We start from the raw sequence: 23,841 nt of genomic DNA on the forward strand, positions 1-23,841 counted from the left end.
CTTGGAAGAGAGCTAGAAGGCTTTGGAGGGAGAAGGAAGAGAGAGTTCAATTTTGGACATGGTGAGTTAAAGATGTTTTCAGGGCACCTATTCAAGATGTCCAATAGGCAGGTGGAGATGCAAGATTAGACATTACAAGAGAAGCTAGGGCCGGATAGGCTGTAAACATATTATTTATGTGGTTGTGTGATGAGTAAATTTCAGCCAATCTCAAAGAAGCACAGATTCAAAGCCAATAACAGGTTTATTGAGAGAGATCTTGGTCTTTCTGCAAAGCTGGGTCATTAGGCTTTCTCTCACCTACAAATGAAAATGTTCTCTCTTTTTATACCCTAATGTTGCTTAGTACATCATGATACATTTTCTGACAATGGTGGGAGATATATTTTCTAGCACTGATTGAGTGCTAGTTTCTTGAGGTGTGTCTGCTTTTTATTGAATCTTGATGGGTCAGGATGGTCCTCAAGCTGATAGGGTAGGTCACACAGTCATGAGGTCCAAAGTCATCATCCCTCCTCCGGATGTGCCTTGTATGGTAATCTAGTGAGAAGCCCCCTATTGCAAAATGCTTCCTGAAAGAATTTCTATCATGTAAGTTCAACTTGATAATACATTTATTTTACTTAATAATCTGATAAAATACAGTTAGCATAATTCTGTAAATCACTAATCAACCATTGTCCCAGATTAATCACTTCCTTTGGCTAACTACCAATTAATTCTACTACCCAGGGTCTTTTTTTAAAGGGAAAAAGAATTCTCATTCTCTTCATTTGTATTGTATTATTATGAAGTAGTTGAGGTTATCTTTTCCTTAAGTATGGCATAAACTATGTCAACTATTAGGTAAAAGGCAATATTTGAAAAGAAAATGTTTTCTGGAAAACTTAAGAACTTAGCTGCCCAACTTGTGGTCAAGCCTATGAAACACCTGGCCTTGAGACCTGACAACCCTAGACAACTGTGACTCCAGAAATATTCAGATTGGATTTAAGGTGAAGGACTATCCATGTGGACATGCATGCCATCATCCTAGAACAGAGTTCTCCAGAATTCATTACTAGAAAGCCAGAGGGCTGTTGGGCAAGGTTGCTCCCCTCCCCCTCTCCATAGGTGCCTGAGGACATCACCCACCCCTCTAAAAGGTTTGCCATCACTGGTCTATGCAGTATGTGGAGAAGAGAAAGAAGGTCAATATGATTGTACCATATAGTGCTGGAGGCATTGAAGGGTAAGTTGGATACAGTTTGCCAAGATCTTAAAATGCCAAACAGAGGGATATGCATTTCATCCTAGAGGTAATGGGGTGCCACTAAAGTTTACTGAGTAGAAGAGTGACAAAATCACACTTGTGCTTTAGGAATATCACTTTGGCAGCTGTATGGAAGGCAGAAAGGAGAAAGCCTAGATCAGTAATGGCAAACCTTTTTGAGACAGAGTGCTAAGCCCTGCCCCATCCCATGCCCCAGACTGAGTGCCATGCCTGTCCCCCTCCAGAGATGGTATACTGTGCCCCTCCCCCCACTGAGTGTCAGGTGTACTTTGCCCCCCACCTTTACCCCACACGAGAGGGAAAAAGCTGCTGGAAAGAGGGGTGGAGGGTGTAAAAAAATGTCATCAGGCATGGTAGAGAGGGGAGGGTTGCAGCTCCACCAAAGTCCCTCTGCCTTTCTAGTAATGAACTGGGCTGAGGGGGAGCCAAGTGCTCACAGAGAGTGCTCTGCGTGCTATCTTTGGCACTTGTGCCATAGGCTCGCCATCACTGGACTAGAGAGAGGTTCTTTTAGCTCTACCCAATGAAATGTAAGCTTTTGGGGGGAGGATTCAAGAATCATCTCATCATTTGCTTTTGTATCTTCTATACCTATAACAATGACTGACAAACAGAATGCAATTAATATGGAATAACCATCTGAGCAGTACTTTTGTTATATTGCTATAGTTTGTTGTTTTTTTTTTAACCCTTACTTTCTGTCCTAGTAACAAGTCTGAGACAGAAGTGTCTGAGTCCAAATTTGAACCCAGGTGCTCCTGACTCCAGGCTTGATGCTCTAATCACTGTGCTTCCTAGCTTCCCCCTATAGGTTTTTTAAACTCCAAATAAATGCTGTTAGGATTCAAATGTCATCTCATTGATTACTTTCAGCATAAAAAATTATGAGTCAACAGTGGCATATTCATATTAACGAAAGCACAAAACCTTTGGAAATATAATTCTCTAAGAGAAGAATCAATGAAAGTTTCATAGAAGAGCTGATACCCAATTTTTTATTGATATGTTTTGTTTTTACATGTCATTTTATACCCCACACACAAAGACTCTACCTTTGCAACAATTTAACCCCAATATATCCATCCAATAAAGTAACTGTTTGACATGGTATTAATTTTGACTGAGTAGTACCCTGTCTCTATATCAAGTTGAAGGAAGTGCTTTTCCCTAGCTGTACTGAACAACTTTTTAGTTGCTGTGGCATTTCTTCATCCTAATCTTTTTATTCAATTATAGTTATAGGTATTATTGTTTTTCATTCCACTTATTTCACTTTCTACCAGTTCATACAGATCCTGTTTCTCTGAATTCCTTATACTTATCACCAAATTGAACATTTCAATTATTTTCTTTCAACTGTTCTCCATTTGATAGATTCCTGCTGTGTTTTCAGTTCTTTGATACCACAAAAGAATTCTGAATACTTTAATATATACTGAACCTTTCCTTGGGATAGATATACCCAATGGTGGATTTCTAGGTCAATGGTTATAAAGTTTAGTCATCATTTCTGCAAAACAGATGGGCCAATTCAGAGTTTGGTGTATAAACCTTTCCATGTCACCCTCCAACACCGATTTCTATGACCTTGGCAAACTGGTAAGTTGAAGGGGAAAACACCAGTTGTTTAACATGGTCATTTATAGTTTGTGATTTTTTGGAAAACTATTTATATTCTTAAAGTATCTAGATACTTAGCTCTTAGAGACCTAATTTTGAGACAGAAATGAGGGTGGGGATAATTGCAGGCATAGTCAATAACACAAAGCAGGAAAGCCAGAAGACAATGTTGTGAACCAGGGCTAACACATAACTAGACAGTAATAATTTGATGTAAGGCTGGAAAGATGGGGAGGCATCAGATTGTGGTGGATCTTAAACTTATCAAACTGCCTGAGACTTAATCATTAGACAATAGAAAATCATTAAATTCAATTAAAATTTATTAAGCAACGTGTATAGGCACTATAGGAAGGTTTTGAGCAGATTTGGCATAAGACATATTAATAAAGAGTTAATCTGGAAAGTGAATGATGAGTTACTTAGAAGAGGAAAGGGAAAAAGTGGGAGACTGTTACAAGGCTCCAGATCATGGCAGCCTGACATTTGGTGGTGATTATGGGAATGGAAATAAAATGCAGAGGTAGAATAGACAGGACATGGCAAGAGAGAAAAGTTAAAGGTGCTAATGAGTTTTATTTCCTTTTAAAAATAATGTATTATAAAGTTTAAATGAAGCAAGCATTTACTGTAATCTCAACAAATTTGACCAAATAAAATCAAATTCCAAATTAAACTGCAAAATTCTTTGTTTTATGAAACAAAAAAACCAATAATTTGTGTCCTCTTTTGTGTGCAAATATGTAATGTTTTGTTGTTTTTATGTATCTGTACTCAATAAATGTTCTGTCTTCTCTCTGCATTATTTCCTCTCATCACATATTTTTTGTATTCATATTTACTATGAAGGTTTCAAGGGCAGATGATTCACAGGAATGAAGAAAACAAGCAGCAGTCAGAAAGATTTGGTTTTGGGGGGTGGACAAATGGCTAAGTTTGGTATGGAACGTATGTTTGGGGTGCTATAGGTTTTACCCACTGGACTGTTGGAAATGCAGACTTGGAAGTCAGCTAGAAAAAAAATGGGTTTAGTAGGAACTGAAGTAGAGATAATAGTTAATGGATGACTTTTATTGTTAATTAATGGCATGTGAGCTCTTTTTATATGCTCTGCTTGTAGCATTGTCCTTGACATATAATAGATATTTTAAAAATGCTTGTTAATATTACATATCTGCATCCTTTAACAAAGCTTCCTGAGGGTTATCTGTTAGTAGCTGGAATCTATATCCAACAACAAACATAAGTAATGAAATTCTAGTACAAAGAAATCACAGCAGAGCAAAAAAAGATTTTTTTTTAGTATAGCTAGATCACATGATCTTAAATTTAGCATTAGGAAGGACCTCAGAGGTCATGAAATGCAACCTCTTCATTTATAGTGGAGGAAAATAATGCATAGAGCAGTCAAATGGCTTGCTTAGGGTCATACAGCTAGTATCTGAGGTGATATTCGAACTCAAATTGAATACTGACTCAAATTTCCCATTCAAACACCAAACTTGAAATATATTTAACTGTATTGTATGCATAACTTTCAGTTTTAAAAACTGTAAGTACCAAGGTCTTAAGTTTACCCTGGACCTGAAAATGACTCTATTGTTGCAAAGCAGAATATAGGATCATAGGAGTTGGACTGGAAGGGTCAGAGGTTATCTAGTCCAAGTCCCCTCATTTTAAAAATAGGATCTTGTTTTTTGAAGTCTTTAAAAATAAATAACTTGATAAAATGTGATATGTTGACACATTAAAGAAGTTCTATTGCACAACCTCATTTATACTGTTATTCTTGTATATTTGCTTGAGAGGAAACTAGTAAAGTTATGTCAAAAGTCTAGTGATATACATTTAAAAGTGTCATATTTTGTTCAGACACATAATTTTTTGATTTTTAAGATATTCTTATTTATAAATCTTTCCATTTAAGAAAACTGATGATCCAAGATGTGGTTTAACACAAAATTTCAGGTTGCTAAAAGTCTGTAAAAAGCAATAAAGAGAAAAAAATGAGGGGGAAAAGGTATAATGAATCAAAATTAAAGAAAAATTATATTATCCAAAACTGTATTTTTAATATCCTTTACTAGACATTCTTCCCTATAACCTTGAAAAATGAAACATTCATCTTAAATTCTAATTGAAACTGTGACTATCCATGCTATACATTAAATTAATCTTTTTAAACTATGAGAATGAAATGTTACAGTACAATAATTAAAATAAACATTTTTTAGTGTGGACCTGTGATTTTATTGCAGGAAAAACCTCCCAGTGTGAAAACTCTTTTCCAAATCACAGGGTTGCCATAGATTTAAGAGCTTAGGAGGAGACCTTTCCTTTTTTTTTTTTAAACCCTTACCTTCCGTCTTAGAATTAATACTGGGTATTGGTTCCAAGGCAGAAGAATGGAAAGGGATAGGCAATGGGGGTTAAGTGACTTGCCCAGGGTCACACAGGTCGGCAGAGTCTGAGGTCAGATTTGAACCCAGGACCTCCCATCTCTAGGCCTGGCTCTCAATCCACTGAGTCACCCAGAATCTCCCTTCCCCTTTCCTTTTAAAGAAGAGGAAACAGATTGGTAAGCTGTACATGTAAACTTGCTCCTTCCTGATCACACATCTAGTGATGTGCCCAAGGCAAGACTTACTGAGTCCTTGGCTTCCCCCTCTATCTACTGATATAAAGCCATAGAGGAAAAAATACCATTACTTGGAATAGAAATGTTACAATAAAACCTAGTCTTTGTGTAGACTGGGTTGGAGCAAATAAGTACAGCATAAGAAAAGAAACCCATGTTGCTTTGCTGAATGTATTAGTGTGTGCTAAGGAAAAAGTGGAGCTTAAATTTGGCAGGATTTAATAGATTGTGAAATATTTCTAATCCAAGAGTGGCCAGGAATTACAACTAAAAGTTGCATGAAACTGAAAAGTACATCTCCCCTAGCCCTTGAATCAATATGGTACTGGCAAGAGAAGAAATGTTAGATGCTAATAATTAAAACTGAATATTACCTACAAAATCAAAATAAACCATTATGATTTTTCAAAATGTTAAAAGGAGAAGGAAAAAAGGCCAATTAACAAAAATAATGAGAAAAATCTTATTTCTTATATGTGATAAAAGGCCCTAAAGTTAATCTCTTTAAAATTAATGTATCTCTACAAATACAAATCTCAAAATTTTTTAAAAAGGAGGCCAAAGATTTTTATAAAAATCAGCAAAGTCTTCTCTTCTGTTTGGTTCTGGAAGTTGTACAAATTATAGAGAAGCAGGTTTTACCTGAAAATAAAAGTAGCACTTCTTAACAATTACAGCAGTCAAAAAGCTTGCTGAGAGTGAGTTCTTAATCACTAAGGGTCCCCAAGCATCAAATAAGAAGAGATGCAAGATTCAGGTAGCAGCTGGACTAGCTTGCCTTCAGTCCTATGATTCTCAAATGAAAAACATGAAATTGAATTAACTTGGACCTCACTAATTTGGAATGTGTGATAAATTTACTATTTTGAGTGAAGTGCATTACAGGACTATGACAGATAAAAGACTGCTAACCAGATCAATAAAGTAAGCAAGGCTAGGTGAGGAATGTTTAACAGAATTAAAGTGTTTTTAAGTTCTCAGGTTATATTAACAACATCCTAGCTACAAATTTTTATTTCCTAAATAAATATAGAAATAACTTTGTTAAGCAGCACTAGTTCATGTTGTCATTTGTGACAAGGTAATAATCCTGTATTTCTTTAAAACTGTTAGATAATTCACATTTTTAATTAAAGATAGCTTTGTCCTTCAATTAATCTAGGTTTGTGAAGTTTTACTCCAGTTTCATAAGCTACATTGTTTAACCTACTAATGAATTTATTTACTGTCAGACAAAATGAAAATTCCAACTTGCTTCCACACGGATTGACAAATTACAGTGCCCAACAGAATTATTTCCTTTTTTTTTCCCTCTAGCTCTGCAGAAAAAAGACTGAATTTTTTAAATGATTTCATCCCACTGTTAAGGAATATTACAAATCAAACATTTAGATAAAATCACAAACATGTCTCTTACTTTACTTACAAAAGTACCAAGAATTTTACTTTCCTTTAAAGAATTCCTGTAAGCTTTGTTATAATCAAGATCAGACTTGTCAGGGACTTTAGAAGCACCTATGTTCAAATTATCCTAAATGTTCTTAACTCTGAAAGGTCATATTACAAGGCAGATAATTATCTTTGTATCTGTTCTAACATATTCAGAAAATAAAGCATTTCACTGAGCAGTTATGTGTTTTTCTGCACTGATATTTACATTCCTCAATTACTCTTAACAAAGAATTCATAATTTCTCCCTGTTTTATTCCTTATTTCTCCCAGTCTATTAGAAAAAGTCAAGGAGTCAGAAAACTAACTACCTCTGTTGGACACATTTAGCTGATCTTGCACCGCACCACAGATAAATTAGTGGTAATATCACTATGAGGTTAAGGGCATAATGAGTATAAAATGAGGTAATGTAAAAGCAATTTGAAAGCTAAAACACTACAAAAATGTAAACTAATATTATGTGAATTCTTATAACAACATTGTACGATCTAAAGTTTAACCAAAAAGAAAAAAAGGCCGCATAATTTGTAAGAATTACAAAATACAGTAATTTTATAAGGTAAATTAAAATATCAAAGCTAGTAACAGCAATAAATTCTATTTGGCAAGTTCTCATTTAATTACATAGAGAAACTATTGTAATAAAAATATGGGTAAAATTCCATGAAAATATTCTGATTGACTGAAGTTTATGAGTTCTTGCCCAGATCTATGGATTGCCTTGCATCAGCAACTGCTTCAGGTACTCGGACAGTCATATTATTCATAGACTTTGTTAAACAGATTTGGCAGCCCAAGCGTGATCTGTTGAAAAACAAACCAAAAAACAATATAACTCTTTACTTTTAGCCGAGTCCTTGCATGTTATGATACCTACATAGAAAACTTTGCCATTTTCATACATTGATTTAATATCCATGAAGATATACATCCAAAGTTAAGTATAATATAAGACATAAAACAAGAGCAAAGAAAAGGTACAGAAAAGATATTTTAGGGACATGTAATAATCTTAAAGGAAGATAAATATTCCAAAACACAGAAGGGAGTGGGAAGTACATGCTAGACAAGGGAGGTGGTCTCTGAGAATGGACAGAACAAGAGACAGCACTCTCAGTTCAATAAAACAGAGGGAAGTTCAGTTTGGGCTAGAACACAGAAAACATGAAGAGGAATAATATGTAACAACTCTGGAGAGGTAGACAGGAACCAAATTATGAAGGTCTTAAACACTTGTATTAAGGGAACCATTTAAGGTTTTTGGACTGGAGACAGATATCATTAGACACATGCCTTTGGAAGATTATTTTGATAACTGTATGGAGGACATATTGGAAAGAGAAACATTTGCCTGAAACAAGGGAGACCAAGGAGACGAAGGACAAAATCTGAGTACTGATAGTATGGCTGGAAAGAAGGCAGTATCTAGCAACTAGTAGAGGGTGAAGAAAAGGAAAGAGTCCAGGTGGATGCTGAGGGTTCAAACATGGGTGACTGGGTGTATGGTAGTCACATCAAAGGAAACAGGAGAGGATGAAGAAGGGGCAAGGTTGGGAACGGAAGGTCATTTCAGTTTAGCCATACAGAGTTAAAGGATCTATCAGGATATACAGGTAGTGATTTTCAGAAGATTGAAAGAGATTCAGGCTTGGATTTCAAGAGAGATATATTCATTTGATCTAGAAATTATCTGGATAGAAAGTGATAACTGAATATATGGGAGTATATGTGATTGCCACATTAGAGAGCACAAAAAGAAGGCCTGGAACATTGTTTTTTGGAAAATCTATGCTTAAGTGGCAAGATGTGACACAAGAACTCATAAAGATATTGTGAAGGAGTGAGATGAGAACCTGGAGAGAAAAGTGCTATGGAAGCCAAAGGAAGAGAAAATATCCAAAAGTAGAACATTGCTCACAATATTTTAACTTTTAAGTTGCAGAAAAGCAAAGCCTCATATAGCCAAATCTCAATTACATGAAGAATAACAGTATAGAGGGAGTATGAATAATTATTCAGAGGTAATCCAAAAACTGCCTTTTCAAAAATTATGAAGTTATAAAAGCTATGATGAGCTATTGATGAGCAATAAGTCACCAACTTCAATCCTTTAGGTCAGTAGGAGGACCTCTTGGCTTTATCATGTCCCTTGCTGCTGTGTTCTAAGGTCTTCAAGGCCCCTGCCATTATGTCCTTCATACACCAGAACACTGCTATCTGACCTGCTGAAGCACTCTAATGAGTGAGTGCATCTTGCCCAAAAGGGCAAGGAATTACTCATTACTATATGAATTAAAAAATATTCAGAAACAAGTTAGTACATCCTCTAAATATTTTCCTACAGAAGAAAGATATTTGGTAGTGATTATGGCTCCTGAATATCCAGAAGGTAAAATAGTCATACATGCTTTGCTTTATTCTGAAATCCTAAAGAAAAACGCTCTTTTCTCACTGTCAGCCAATGAAGGAATTAAATTGTTCTTTGTTCTTTATTTCAAAATTTTCTTTGAAAAAAGTTGATTTCTAATTAGGGTCACATATAAAAATTCCATTATGTAAAATTTCATTAATAACGACCTCTCTAAAACCTTTTACAAAAAACCTTTTACAAATCCATTTCTAAATGAGATGAAAAATAATTCTGCTGATAAAAGTGCCATGTTATGTGGTAGAGACTTCTGAAAAGAAAAATTACTTATCATGATTAGAATTAGCATATACTAAAGTCCTTAAAAAAGAATGTTTCCTCAATTTAAATTTGCTCCATTGCTGTGTTCACTCCATACTGAACACAAACATAAATATACCTATATAAGTAGAGAGAAAGCTCTGATGACAATTTACAGATGTTTATGATTCCAATTTAGTGGACCAATTTAGCAAATAGAAATAACATACATACAGCATCATTCTACTTCAACCATAAATATAATGTGTTAGATGAAAGAGACTTTCTCATGTGGCTAGCCTTGGAAATAAGTGATTTTATAACTCTTTAACTTTTACTCAGACCAATAAATAGATCCTAAAATCTTACGTGTCTGTTAGTCCATAGGCCAGATCAAGCATGTCATTCTCCTCATCAGTAATAGCTTCTAACTTTCCAAATATGTGTTCTTCAAAGACAAGATGGCAGGTGGAACAAGCCAATGTTCCTTCACAGGCACCTACAAACAGGAAAAAGATTGAATTGATACACTAAAAGAAATACAATGTGTTCCCTAAAGTTAACGCTAAAGGTTTCCCATTAAGAGTTTCTACCATAGATCTTTAAAATGGGAGGACAATTTCCTCAATTGGGAATGAGAATAAAAAATGAAAAAAAATCAGCAATTTTTTTCTATCAATACTTTCTGTTTGAAGAAATCAACCAATCATTTGTTGAGTTGCTACTATATAAATGCTGTGAAGAATTCAGTAAAAAAAAACACATTACAGGGTAAGTGCCATCACAATTTAAAGGAGAAACAAAATGTGTACCTAAAAAGAAAACACATGCCATTTTTTACATTAGTTAACTTTTTCCCACAGAACTCAGCACAAGCCATTAAGTTTTACAAAATACTTTTAACTAGATGCTGAGGATGAGTAAAAAGTAACTTTAGTAACTAGTAAGAAGAAAATGAGTCTACTTGTAGGAAGAAAGTATGAAAAACTCTATCAATATCTCACTTCACATGGTCAGAGCATGATCAAATGAGTCACTATGAATTACATGACTTTAAAAGGGTGGGAACAAGGTTTTCTTGTTGGAATTTTTTAATCTACAAAAAAAATCTTGTTTTTATAATCTCAAGACACTCAATCAGCAAGTCATTGATTTTTCCTCCACAACGTTGCTTTAAGTCCTTCCTTGATTTCCATGACCACCAATACTACTTGTCTATCAATTATCTCATTCTTCACTCTTTAGTCTCTCTTGCCTCTGATGTATCCTGCATTCTAGAACCAGACTAGTTTTCTCTTAAGTATGATGACTAATTTCACTTCTTGATTCAATTACTTTCCCCCCACCCTCTCTCTCTCCTCTTTCCCTCTCTGTCTCTCTTCTTCTCTCACATATATCCAATTGAATTCAATATTCATAAAGTACCTACGATATTCAAAGTTCTATGTTAGATGCTGAGGATGAGTAAAAAGTAAAGCAGTCCTTGCTCTGTATAGAATAAGTACAAAGTATATACAAAATAATAGAAAGTAATTTTAAACAAGAGTGTAACATCTAGTGTAAATCTAGATTGGACTTGTGTAGGAGGTGGCACTAAGCTCTGTTTAAAGGACCAGCATTCTAAGAAATGGAGGTGAGGGAGGAAGTATATACTAAATGTAGGGACTACTTGTGCACCGACATGGAAATGGGAGAGAAAAATATTGCTAAAAGGCACATATATTAACATCACTTTTTTTTTCTTTTTGCAACACACCTAGTGACAGGAAACTTACTATATAATACAATGGTTTGAACCACTCTTTGTTTAAATAACCTTTAATAAATAATAATAATAATAATTCCATGTCAGAAGAGCTAGGTAATTGGGATTAAGAGACTTGCTCAGGGTCTAAGCTAAGAAGTATCTGAGGACAAATTTGAACCATTACCTATCTTCCCCTCAATCCACTTTTGGAAAGGTCTAATTCTTAAAATGTTGTTCTTGAGTCAAAATGTTTCCCTTTAACTATCTGCTTTGGTTCTACCTTCTGGAATTCTTTGATAGCTCTTTCAAATACTTAAAAGCAATTATCTCCTAAATTTCTGTGTTAAACACCCAAAGTTCCTTCAATTGTTCTTTAGATTACATGTCTTTTAATAGTTTTATTAAAATTCCCATTAATTCTAGTAATCTCATTAAATGAATTAATTTGCCACTTTTTTTTCTTCTCTTTGGAAAGGGGTGGGGATCTTTTTGTCTCACAGAAGTACCTTATAAAATTACAAAGCAATATTATAGTTTAGATCATCTCTGAGTCAAGTAGAATATATATAAACTATTCCTGATATCTGTATATATTATATTATATTATATTATATTATATTATATTATATTATATTATATTATATTATATTATATTATATTATATTATATTATATTATATTATATTATATTATATTATATTATATTATATTATAATATTATATTATATTGGACTTTTCATTTTCCCTATTTTGATAAACTCTCTGAATCAACCCTGGGTTTTGGTTCTTACCAGATGAATAGTGAGGCTAAAGGTAGTTGAGTTTAAATCAAAAACAAAAACAAAAAAGTTAAGTTTCTTTTCAACTCTCAGCACAAAATACAATAATACAATAAAAGGTCATTTATAGGTATTGAAAAGTTAAATGACTTGTCCATGAATAGCCCTAGGGCTATTCTTTTGGAGATATACAATATAAAAGGATTGAACTAATTGATTCAAAGATTATGAATATTATCTACATGGTTTTAGGTACACAATAGGTACTTAACTACTTTTTGCTTGATTGAGATGAACAATTCTCTGGCAAATTTTATAAGTTAGAGTTTAATAATAATTTGTGCTGCCAAATATAATTTTTTGGGGGAAAACAATCAATAGTTTCACAACTATATTAAATTATTTCTACTTACCAAACCCATCAATGTCTAGATTATTATTAACAACAATATCTAGTAGAGTGTCACCAACTTTTCCTTGGGTTGTTAATTTCTCACCATCCCGGTTTACAAAATGAATGGTTACCTTATCTTCTGAGCTAGAATTAAAAAAAAAAAAAGCATTTTACTATTCTTTAAACTTTGACAAATATTCATAAGAAAGCTTTTTGAAGCCTACAAAGCCAAACATATAAAAATGTAGCTAAACAGCATTAAAGGTATTTCTGAACTTTTCATCCTTTCTCTTTCAAAGGATCACCTAAATAGGAAGATGTTGGTACAAACCACAAATTCTGAGATTTAGCAAATTTCTCATCAACCAACAATTTACATATGTTCAATATCTATCAATAACCTCTTTATACCAAGAATCAGATTAACCTAATCAAAATACAACTCCCATACTAGTAATTAAATAATGTATAGAGCTCAGAAACAAAGACCTCATTCATCAAAAGTTTATCTACAAAATGAAAGCAACAGGTATATCCCCATTACATTGCTGTAAAGAATGCTGGTAGGAAGTCCTAAAATTATAATCTCATTATTTGTTGTATGACTTTGGACATGCAACTAGACCTCAGATTCCTCATATAGAAAACAAAGGGATTGAACTAAATCATATTTAAGGTTCCACCCTGCAGGATACAATCTGAGCAGAATAATAACATTAATAAAGAACACTGGCATATCACTGGATGGTGAGTGGTTTTCCCTTCCATCTCCCCTATCTCCAACTTGGTCCTATAGAGTTCCCTCTCAAACATTGCTTCACTTTACATCTTCCTTCCATGAAATAATGATGTTGTTTAGGGGCATATTTATATAGCACTTATCTATTATAATCTCTTCCAACTTCAGACTGTACTATGCTCAGCCAAGGTACATGTCATTAAGAGAAAGAATCAAGAAGTATGGATAACTCGGTAGAGAAAAATACATCAATTAGAAACTCTCTAATAAAATTCTATGCAGAACTAGAATACTGGTGCTGGGAGGCATCAGAACAGTCTGTCACCACACAAAATACCTTGATAATCCTGTTTGGACCCCTCAATGTTAATATTAAAATGGGAAAGAAGCTAGAAACTGTGTTTAAGGACTACCCTGAGGCTACTAGTCTTAATCCCGAAAGAAATTAAAGAAACAGGAAAAGGACCCACAAATACAACAATACTTATCATAGCTCTTTTGAAGTCACAAAGAACTGGCAACTAATGAGAAGCTCATCAGTTAGGGAATCGATGTACAAATTCTAGAACATGAATACAAATGAAATATTATTGTGCTATTGATGAGGGGCACAATTTTAGAGAATCTTGGAAGATTTGTATGCAAAATGGAGTGAGAACTAGAATAATTTATATACTATATCATCAAGCCAATTTAAAAACACTTTAAAACTATGTGGAACCACAATTGCAAAAGACTGTTGACAAAGTATGGAACCTACTTTCTAACAAAGAGAAAATCATTTTTGTTCACTGAACATTACCACAAAATAATTAATCTGCTGATGTTTTATATGGAGGATTCAGTGTCAAGACCTACATGCTATCAGTGGTTCAATGAAATATGTACAATATTTTGCCATATAATGTTCTCCATCCATCTCCAGCAAGATAGCTGAATAAATTATTTAATTTAAACATTTGGGTTTTGTTTTATCATTCTTTCTAACTACCTTAATTTTTATCCTTGTGCAAAAAAGTACTCCATAAAATAATTTTATTGCAATTTTCACAACTGCCAATAGATGGCAACAACTGGCAACAGATGGTTCCATTAGGAACAACTAGAAAAAGTGACAAATATAATCACAGAATGTGGTTAGAGCTGAAGGAAAGGAACACAGATCCCCTGGGTCATCAATTCAATTCAGCATACATTCATCAAGCACACCTACGTGCAGACACAAAGACAGGCACAACATAGGACAAGCTTTCAGAGAACTTATGAAACAATACAGAAAAAAGGCACACAAACAATCATGATACCAGATTAAGTGGAATGCAAAGCAAAGGAAAAGAAAAGTACTCAAAGAAAGATGAGGAACAAGACTCTCTTAACCCCTGTGCTTCATTCTAATTATCTGTACCTTTGGCTGAGGGAGTGAGGGAGGCTTCTATGATTTTTATCATAAGGACTCCTTGCACCAATAGAGGAGAAAATTTGTCTGCAATTTATAGTCTAAAGGAATTTAGATTTCTGAGAAGTTAAATGACTTTCCCATAATCACACAACTAAATGCATCAGAGGCAACACTTAAACCTGAGTATTACTGCTTTCATGGCTAGTTATCCCATCTGTAAAAGAGGGAACTGCCATATCATCAGCACTCTACTGACTTCCCTTCAGGCTCTCTGTACCTTCTAGACAAGACTTGACAAGATTGATGTCCTTAGTGCTTAGCAAATCACCACATCATCAGAAATCCAAGTTATGCTGCTCAATTACCTCCTCCCTCCCACTGGCCTTCCTCTCCCCCTCTCCCTTCTCAGCTTTCTTTTGTGTGCTGTTTCCCTTATTAGATTGTTAGTATCTTTCTTTTTTTGTATTTGTAAATATAAGTAGAGAAAAGAAAAGAATATACAGTTACTACAATGATGTAAATGGAAAGAATTATACACAAAAAATCAGAAATGAATGTAGCAAAACCTGCATGAAGGTCAAGCATGATTGGAATGAAGAGATATGAGAGGCTGCCTCTACACCTTTGTAGAGACAAGAGGGAGGGCCACGTGTTTCATTCTGCATATGTTTTAAGATTTTTTTCAGTGTATTGATTGGTTAAACTGATGTTTTTTCTCTTCTTTTTCTTCATTATTTTTAAAAATACCATTTGTTTTATGCAATGGTTCTCTGGGAGATGGAAGAACACTGGGGAAAGCTAAGATGACACAAAACACAGAAGATATCAATAAAAATAAAAAAAATAAAAAGTACTCACAAGTGTCAAACAGCCCATTTGCAATACTCCCCACACTGGCCCCAATGTGGCTAGAACCAGATTCAAAGGTAATTAGGAAATATTTAACACAATAAATAAAAAAAACAATAAAACAGACAATACTACATTTTAAAAGTAAATCAGTATGTAGTCCATACCAGGATGCTTATGTTCAGGTTCTATTTGAGTTTGACACCACTGAGGTGAAAGATGATAATGGAAAGGAGAGAAATAGTAAGTCTCATTTCCTCACCTGTAAAATAAGGGTGTTGGACTCAGTCATCTCTAACATCCCTTTCAGATCTAAATCTATGGGCACTATGATCTTAAGACTAGAGGCTCTTATAATGGCTTAGATGAGAAGGAATGGGCACAAAGACATGGCTACAAAAAATAAAGGAGTTAGGGAGAAGGGCAGGTTGTAGGGAAAAGATGAGTCTAAATTTAAGGAATACTGAGGTTAAGATACCAGTACCACCCAAATGGAAATGCCCAGCAGGCAACTAGAGAATGAGAGAGGGGAGAAATATACTGCAGGCAATTATCTTCAAGAAGGTGATGAGATCACCAAGGAAGTCAGAAGAAGAGAACTAAAAATCCCTTGAGGAATGCCCTAGGGGTGGGAATAAGAGCAGCCAATAAAAAAGTGAAAGAATAATCAGAGATAAGGGGAGAACCAAGAAAGTGAGATCTCCTGGATATGAAAATATTAAGAACAGAGGAGTCCAGAGTCAAAGGATACTTAGAGGTCAAGGAAGACAAAACCAAAAAGGACATCAGGTTTAGTAATATGAAGGTCATTAATAACTTTGAATAGAGGGGCCATCTGGGTGGCTCAGTGAATTGAGAGCCAGGACTAGAGATGGGAGGTCCTGGGTTCAAATTTGGTCTCAGATACTTCCTAGCTGTGTGACCCTGGGCAACTCACTTAACCCCCATTGCCTAGCCCTTACTGCTTTTCTGCCGTGGAACCAATACATAGTATTGACTCCAAGATGGAAGGTAAGGGTTTAAAAATAATAACCTTGAATAAAGCTGTTTCCTTAGAGTGATAGATTTATCAGGATAGACTTTTCTTTCTAGAAATGTGTCCACACAAATGAAGGGGAGAAGATAAGTAGCAAGATGTGAGAGGAAAAAAATTATAATTTGTACTTAAAAACAAAACAAAACAAAAACCTCTTATCTTCTATCTTAGAATCAATAACAAAGTGGAAAGGCAGTATGCACTAGGCCTGTGATGGTGAACCTGTGTCAAGGGTGGCATGCAGAGCGCTCTCTGTTGTGAATTTCAAAAGTCTCCATCTCGGTATAGCACCCAAAAATTGTGCACACCCCCACTACACGGGCATGTGCTAGTCAATGACAAATCAGAAATAACTAACTGCCCACCTGGGCTGTCCTAAGCCAAGCTAGAGCCAACCATTAGCACTTGTGAGGCACAGGAAGTGAGGTACGGAACAGCCTCTGGAATTCGCTCTCTCCACAGGAAGTGAGCGAATTCCAGAGGCTGTTCCCTACCTCACGCAACAGGTCCGGAGCCTGTAGCAGCTTTGGGAGGATAAAAAAAAAAAGAATTCCATTCACAAGTCTAAGAAATTTTAAGGTTTACAGAATTAAACAGAAGAAAAGCTAGATTGCCTTTAGAAAATTGCAAAACTCTTTTAAAGACCCAAGGCACCTCAAGAAATTTTACATATATTCCAATTAAATATCATCTTATTAAGTTTAGTCCATTACTCTAGTTTTTTTAGGATCTAGCCTCTAGGTCTTTTAGGATGCTGACTGACATCTAGCTTTGTGTCACTTGCAAATATGATAAGCACAAGCTGTATGTCTTCATGAATTGTATTTTTAGAAAATACAAAGGGAAACATCTTCCCTGATAACTTCTTTTTCTATATCATAACTAAGGAAAAGAAAAATAATATTAGGTGATGTTACAGTTGTATTGCAATGATAGGAGGGGGTCATTAAATAAACAAAATGCCAGTTAATAGTATTCATATACTACAGTGATTTACATTCTTTTTGCTTGTTTTTTAAACCCAAACTTTCTGTCCTAGTAACTAACAACTCTAAGACAGAAGTACTAGTGACTTGTCTAGGGTCACACGGCCAGGGAGTATCTGAGATTTGAACCACAGTCCTTCTAATTCCAGGCCTGGTGCACTATCTACTTAGCCACCTAGCTGGCCTTGTGTTTTACATTCTAAAAAGATTTCTACTTCACAGAGAAAACATCCTTTTAAAAAGACAGGCAGGACAGGTAGGTGGCACAGGGGATAGAGAGCCAGGTCTGGAGTCAGGAAAACCTTGATTCAAATATAGCCTTAGACACATCCTAGCTGTGTATCCCTGGGCAAGTCACTTAACCCCAAGCCCTTATCACCCTTTAGCCTCAGAATCAATACTTAGTATGGATTCTAAGACAGATGGTAAGGGTTTAAAAAAGAAAAAGAAAAGCGGTTTTCTTAACAGCTGGTGAAGGAAGTTTAGACTGTTCATTTTCATTCCTTATACCTAAAGGAAAAACTGACAAAGATAGTTATAGTTTGATTTAATTGGATATAAGAAAATGGATGAATGAAGAATGAGGGAAGAAAAGAAAGGTAAAAGCAGGTAGGAGATTCAGTTTTATTTGCTCAAGTATTTATTTATCTAATCTTTTCAACATTATGAGATCCAGAGGAAGCAAGAAGGGGGTTAGTGAGAAAAGAGGCTTATAGACAATAAAAGATTTTTATTTAACAAATTTAAGAATAGTACGCTTTCTTCCCATTAAAGATCAGATTCTATAGAGCATTGGGAAATGAGCTGACCCTCCATCACCTCAAAATTTTACCTCCTATACCTCACCCATTTTATAAATCAAACTATTTATACTGATAAAGTTGCCAGGGGGAAATGAGGATGCAATCTATAATAGTTGCTAATGAATTTCTTGGTGGATTTCAAATAATTAGGAAAATACCAATTGGATGCAAATTTTTCTTACACACTTGGAGGTCAGTTCTCCTGGAGTACAGCCATTGCATAGAGATCCATCTGTGCATTCCAAAAAGTCTGTATGTCCCCGCAATGTGGGCATAAGATCTGTGAATTTAATTCTTTTAAAGTGAAGGTAAGTACCAACAAAAGATTAATGAAATTAGCCAACTGCAGAAGTATTCCACACTAAGTGGCAGTTTGTAAACATGCTGTTGAATTAATCCAATTAATATCTAACTAGGAATACAAAGAAAAATGAAAAAATCTTTGAGACCAAAAAGATTAAGGATTATGTTCTACAGAAAGGATAAAATACATATACAAATAAAGTATAACAACTTAATTTGAGAAGGGAGAGAATTGAGAGAGAAGGTTTCACACACAAGATGGCACCTGGGCACTCAACAGAGTTTGTGTTTGTAAACAGCTAATAGTTTAGTTTGACTTTAATACACAGTATGTGAAAAACAGAAATATAAACTCAAGTGGGTTCCCAATCAATGGAAGTGTTCAAGTAGATGACAGATTCAATCTGTTACTGATGCAGAGGAGATTTCTTCACTGAATAGCAGGTTGAACTGATCAGGCCAGGCCCAGTGTCACTGTTTTTAAGACTAAGACAGACCCCAGATTTCATGTAATTAACACAAAATGAATAGTGATATAATTAACTAAATCTCAAGGAATGATGTTAGAACACTGATGGACAAACAAGAGTAAGGAATAATTTTGCTGTTTGTTTCTAGCACTATCCAAGGGAATGAGTGCACTGATTAGCTGATAAGCATTTTGGTTAGTTTGCCAGAGAGGGCCCAATGAAAATATCACCTAGGACTATTTAATTCCTTGTGACCTAATTCTATATCCACTAATCAACCTTCTCTGGGTCTTAGTTTTCATGACTTATAAAATGAAGATAATAATACTTGTACTACCTAAGTCACAGAGTTCCTGTTAGAAAACGGCTGTTTAATTTAGCAAGTACTATATAAAAATGAGAATTAGTGTGGGGAGGCAACATAGTATAATGATATTGAGTGCAGCACTTGAAGACAGGAATACCTGGGTTCAAATCGTGCCTCTAACACTATCTGTGGGAGTGAGTATTTCCAAGTGCTACTTAACCTCTCTGTCCTCAGGCAACTCTCTACAACTGGATCCATTCATCTGTAAAGGGAACTATGGATCTGTGGATGAAACTGAAGGAATCACAGATGCATATGCCACCACTTCTGCCATTACTACTGACCTAGATTTATATATATATATGCCTTACTACACTGTGGGATGATTGTTTACAAATATGATTACATTACAAAATCATTCACTGCATAATCATTTTAAATACTGAACTCCCCTCATATATAGTAAGGTATGAACATATAAAGTTGTGATAGGTAGGAAATGAAAGTGTGAAAAAGATATGGAAAAAGATATGGAGGCCACCAGCTCAGGGAAAATCAGTATTGCATTTATTTGTATTTACCTTTATGAGAATCATTTAGTTATATCTGTAGGAAGACAGTCAGGGGACACAGTGTATAAAATGATGAACTTGGATTCAGGAAGATTTGAGTTTGAATCATTCTGTAGATACTAGTTTTGTGAACCTTGTCAAGTCACTCCATTTCTATTAATCTCAATTTTCTCACCTTTAATAAATGGGGAGGGATGTCATAATAGCACTAACCTCATAGGGTTGTTTTGAAGATTAAATGAAACAATATTAAAACATTTTTGCGAACTTTAAAATGCTACTTAAATGTTATTATTTTTATGTAATAGTATCTCATAGAATAGGTTGTTGCTATTCAATGAGTTTTTTTTTCAGTCATGTCTGACTTTTTGTGACCCAAGGTTTTCCATTTCCTTCACCAGCTCATTTTACAAATGAGGAAACTGAGGCCAACAGTCAACTGGGGAAAAAAATCTTTACATCAAATATCTCCAATAAAGAAGGTTCTGATATCCAGGTTAATAGAAACAGAAAAGACCAAAAGTCAGTACCCAATAGATAAGCACTTAAAGGATATGAACTTTATTCTATTAACCTTATGAAAGAATACTCCAAATTATAAATAAGTATAAATCAAAATAGCCCTAAGTTTGAACCTTATAGCAAGAAACCCTACCCTCTTCCTAACTTTCCTATTACTCCATTCTTCCAGTTATCCAAGCTCACAACTGAGGTATTATCCTGGACTTCTCATTATCTCTTACCTCCTATATCCAATTTGTTACTAAAGTCCGTCGATTTTAACTTTACAACATCTCCTATATACTCTCCCTCCTTGTTGACTGCCACTACTTTGGTGCAGTCCCTAATCCCTCACAACTGGTTGACTGCAATAGCCTATTGGTTGGTCTCTGTGTCTCTCTTCACTCCAGTTCAGTTCTACTGGGCCATCAAAGTGATCTTCCTTAAAAGCACTGATCTGGCCATGTCACTTCCCCATCCCTTATTCAATAAACTCCACTGCTTTCCTATAATCTCTGGATCAAAAAACCCTGTTTGGTATCAAAGTTCTACATAATCTTTCTAGTCTTCTTAGACCTTATACCACCCCCCTTCCCATTGATGCTACAGTCTATAACAGTGGCCTTCTTACTATTGCTCAGACACAACTCTTATCTCCCAAATCAGGGTGTTTTCACTAGTTGTCCTCCATGCCTGGAACTCTCGGTGTCATCTCTGCCTCCTGACTTCCCTTTAGTCCTGGCTAAAATTTCACCTTCTACAGGAAACCTTTCCCAATCCCTCGCAATTCTAGTGCCTTATCTCTTTTAATTATTTCCAATTTAGCCAATACATAATTTCTAGTTTGCATGTTTTCTCTTTCATGAAGACTATGAGAGCTTCGAAAGCAGCCTTTTATTTTTGTGTCCTTAGTGCTTACGATCAGTGTTGCGCACTTAGAAAATTTTGTTGACTGTGACAATCTTATTTCTCTCAAATATAGATGAAGCTCCTGAAGAGCAGAAATTGCTCAAGGTTCCTCAGCCTCTAACTGGGATCTCTTGCTTGAACTCTTGCCCTAGGATTCTGGGCTAGGATTATTGAATTCTCCATGTCTAGTTACAGCCAGGCAAGCCCTTAGAATGCTAACAATCTCAGGCCATCTAAATGCCATTAACATTGGTATCATTCTCTTTCCACCCTTTTTTCCACCTCTAGCCCTAGGGAAAGAAATCAAATTAATATTGCCATTTTTGAAAAGTTAGTATCAATCAACTGCCCCATGGCTTCACTCATAGGCCTTATGACTTTCCAGATGAAAAAGCCCTTTTCTGGCCCCCTATATGTTATTTTCTTTTATCATAAGATAGCTCTTCAGGGGCAAAGATGGTCTTTCTTTTTGTTTTTGTATCCTATGGCACTTAGAACAGTGAGTGATGCATATGTTAAGTGCTTAACAAATACTTTTTTTAATACTTTCACTCACTTTATAGGCTAAGCACTTAGGGAGTGTCTGGCAAATACTAAATCCTTAATAAGTGCTTTTTCATTCATTCATTCATTCATTTTTTTTCCCTAGTACTTAGTCTGGCACATGTTAAGTGATTAATAAATGCCTTCTGAACAGATAAATCCTGGGGTATTGCATGAGGCATATAATAACAACAAACATTTAAATATGAGCTTTAAGATTTGGAAAGCACTTTAACAATGCCATCTCATTTGGTGCTCCCAACAAACAGGTGTTTTAAACTCCCATTTTAAAGATGAGAAAACTGACGCTGACCAAATAAGTAATTTATAGCTAGTAAGGGTCTGAGGCAGAAAATTAACTCAAAAATTCCTCACTCTAAGCCTAACAATCTATCTACCTGACATCTAGCTGACCTTTTAATATATATACATTGTATGTGTATTGCAGTGAATAAAGGGTCAGGCCTGGCACTTAATAGTTGTGTAACTCTGAGCAAGTCACCTAACTCTGTTGGTTTTAGTTTCCTCATCTATAAAATGATATGGAAAAGGAAATGACAAAGTACTCCTGTATCTCTGCCAAGAAAATCCCAAATGAGCTCACAAAGAGGTAGACACAAGTGAAAACGATTGAACAACATATTATGTATATGAGTGTATATGATGGTGTACATACAGATGAGTGTATCTATCTGACTGTCTCAGAGGCCACTTATAGGCAACTTAGTTTACCTAACACGAAGATCCCAAGAATCTTCCCAGAGAAGTAAATGACTGACAGGGTAAAGAAGGAGTGACCCCAGGGAAGGGTTAATAATAAAAAGATTTCAGAGCACAAATCTCCCAGGGAAGGAAAAAAAAATGAAGAAAGGTAACGTAAGGTACTTATAAATAAGGGGGGGAGGGGGCCTCAGGGCAGGTGGATCCCTGCAGTTCCCGTAAACTGGAAGCCGGGTGGGTCAAAGGGCAGAAGCCAGCGGACTTTTAGGGTAGCTGTCATAGCTCCGAAGCAGCGGGAGCTCGTTCTCCTCGCCCCACCCTCTGTCCGTACCGGGTCCGCGAAGGTAGAGGGAAGTGGTGAGACCGGGAGCAGAGGAAGCCTCCTCGGAACAAGCCCGGAAGCGAAGAACCGGGGCCACACAGAGACAGAGCCGGGTCGGGCCAAGGCTCGCTCCGGGAATTCCTCTTTTCCCCCTTACTTCCAGGCTGCTGTTGCTGCGGCGGCAGCAGGCTCTTACCTGCGCCGGCTCGGCGCCGACAAGCTGAAGCCCCGGCTCGCCCCCCGGGAAGCGGCATTTCCCCGGTCTAGTTCCCCGTGCCTGCCCGGTTTCCCGGCTCCGACGAGGAGGAGGCAACGGCGGGACGCAGCCCCGAATGCCGCCGATGCGGCAAGCAAGAGCTTGACAGAGCCTGGAGCCGCCATGCCGCCTGAGTTAATAAACGACGGCCTAGTGTATTTCGTCTCCTCCCAGGCCGCCCGCTACCTCCCGGCCAGGCTACTTAAGAGCTGAAGGGCACAGGGCAAGAGACGCTCTGCGGATTCCCGAGCCGGTTGTACACTACCTACGGGCCGTCGCTAGGGCCTAGTGCTGTTGGTTCGCGCTCGCTTTGCAGAAGGTGCGTGAGTTACTAGAGGAAGACTACCAAAGCGCCCGCCCCCTGCCCTTGGGCTATTGGGCAAGGATGACGTAAAGCCTCCTCCGCCCCACGCCAGTCCTGGAGTGTTTTTGTGTCCCTGGATTGTGTTTCTTTTTTCTTCACTGGTCAAGGTTTCCCCTCTTGGCCATTATCACCCTGGGCAGCATGCTATGGTTATCTTTGGTTTTTTTTTTTTTTTACGTGCTCTTCTTTAAC

General features: G+C 36.2%; 1 protein-coding gene across 1 annotated transcript; it reads right to left on the reverse strand.

Moving 5' to 3' along the window:
* Positions 1-2,245: 2,245 nt before the first annotated feature.
* FDX1 (ferredoxin 1) lies at positions 2,246-23,654 on the reverse strand. Its single transcript, XM_007494861.3, has 4 exons — positions 23,226-23,654; positions 12,590-12,714; positions 10,021-10,150; positions 2,246-7,787 (listed from the first exon to the last, which is right to left on the reverse strand). Exons 1-4 carry the CDS (start codon positions 23,408-23,410, stop codon positions 7,673-7,675), a joined length of 555 nt encoding a protein of 184 aa, XP_007494923.1. The 5' UTR covers positions 23,411-23,654; the 3' UTR covers positions 2,246-7,672.
* Positions 23,655-23,841: the final 187 nt, after the last annotated feature.

The sequence above is a fragment of the Monodelphis domestica genome, chromosome 4 (assembly GCF_027887165.1).
Source record: "Monodelphis domestica isolate mMonDom1 chromosome 4, mMonDom1.pri, whole genome shotgun sequence".
Lineage (NCBI taxonomy): Eukaryota > Metazoa > Chordata > Mammalia > Didelphimorphia > Didelphidae > Monodelphis > Monodelphis domestica.

Excerpts from the sequence above, each read along its gene's own strand:
- FDX1 (XM_007494861.3), bottom strand. The coding sequence starts at position 23,410 with ATGGCGGCTCCAGGCTCTGTCAAGCTCTTGCTTGCCGCATCGGCGGCA. Across the intron at positions 12,715-23,225 it reads TCGGCGCCGAGCCGGCGCAG|CTCAGAAGATAAGGTAACCA; the intron begins GTAAGAGCCTGC and ends TTTTAATTCTAG. Across the intron at positions 7,788-10,020 it reads GCCTATGGACTAACAGACAC|ATCACGCTTGGGCTGCCAAA; the intron begins GTAAGATTTTAG and ends GTTTTTCAACAG.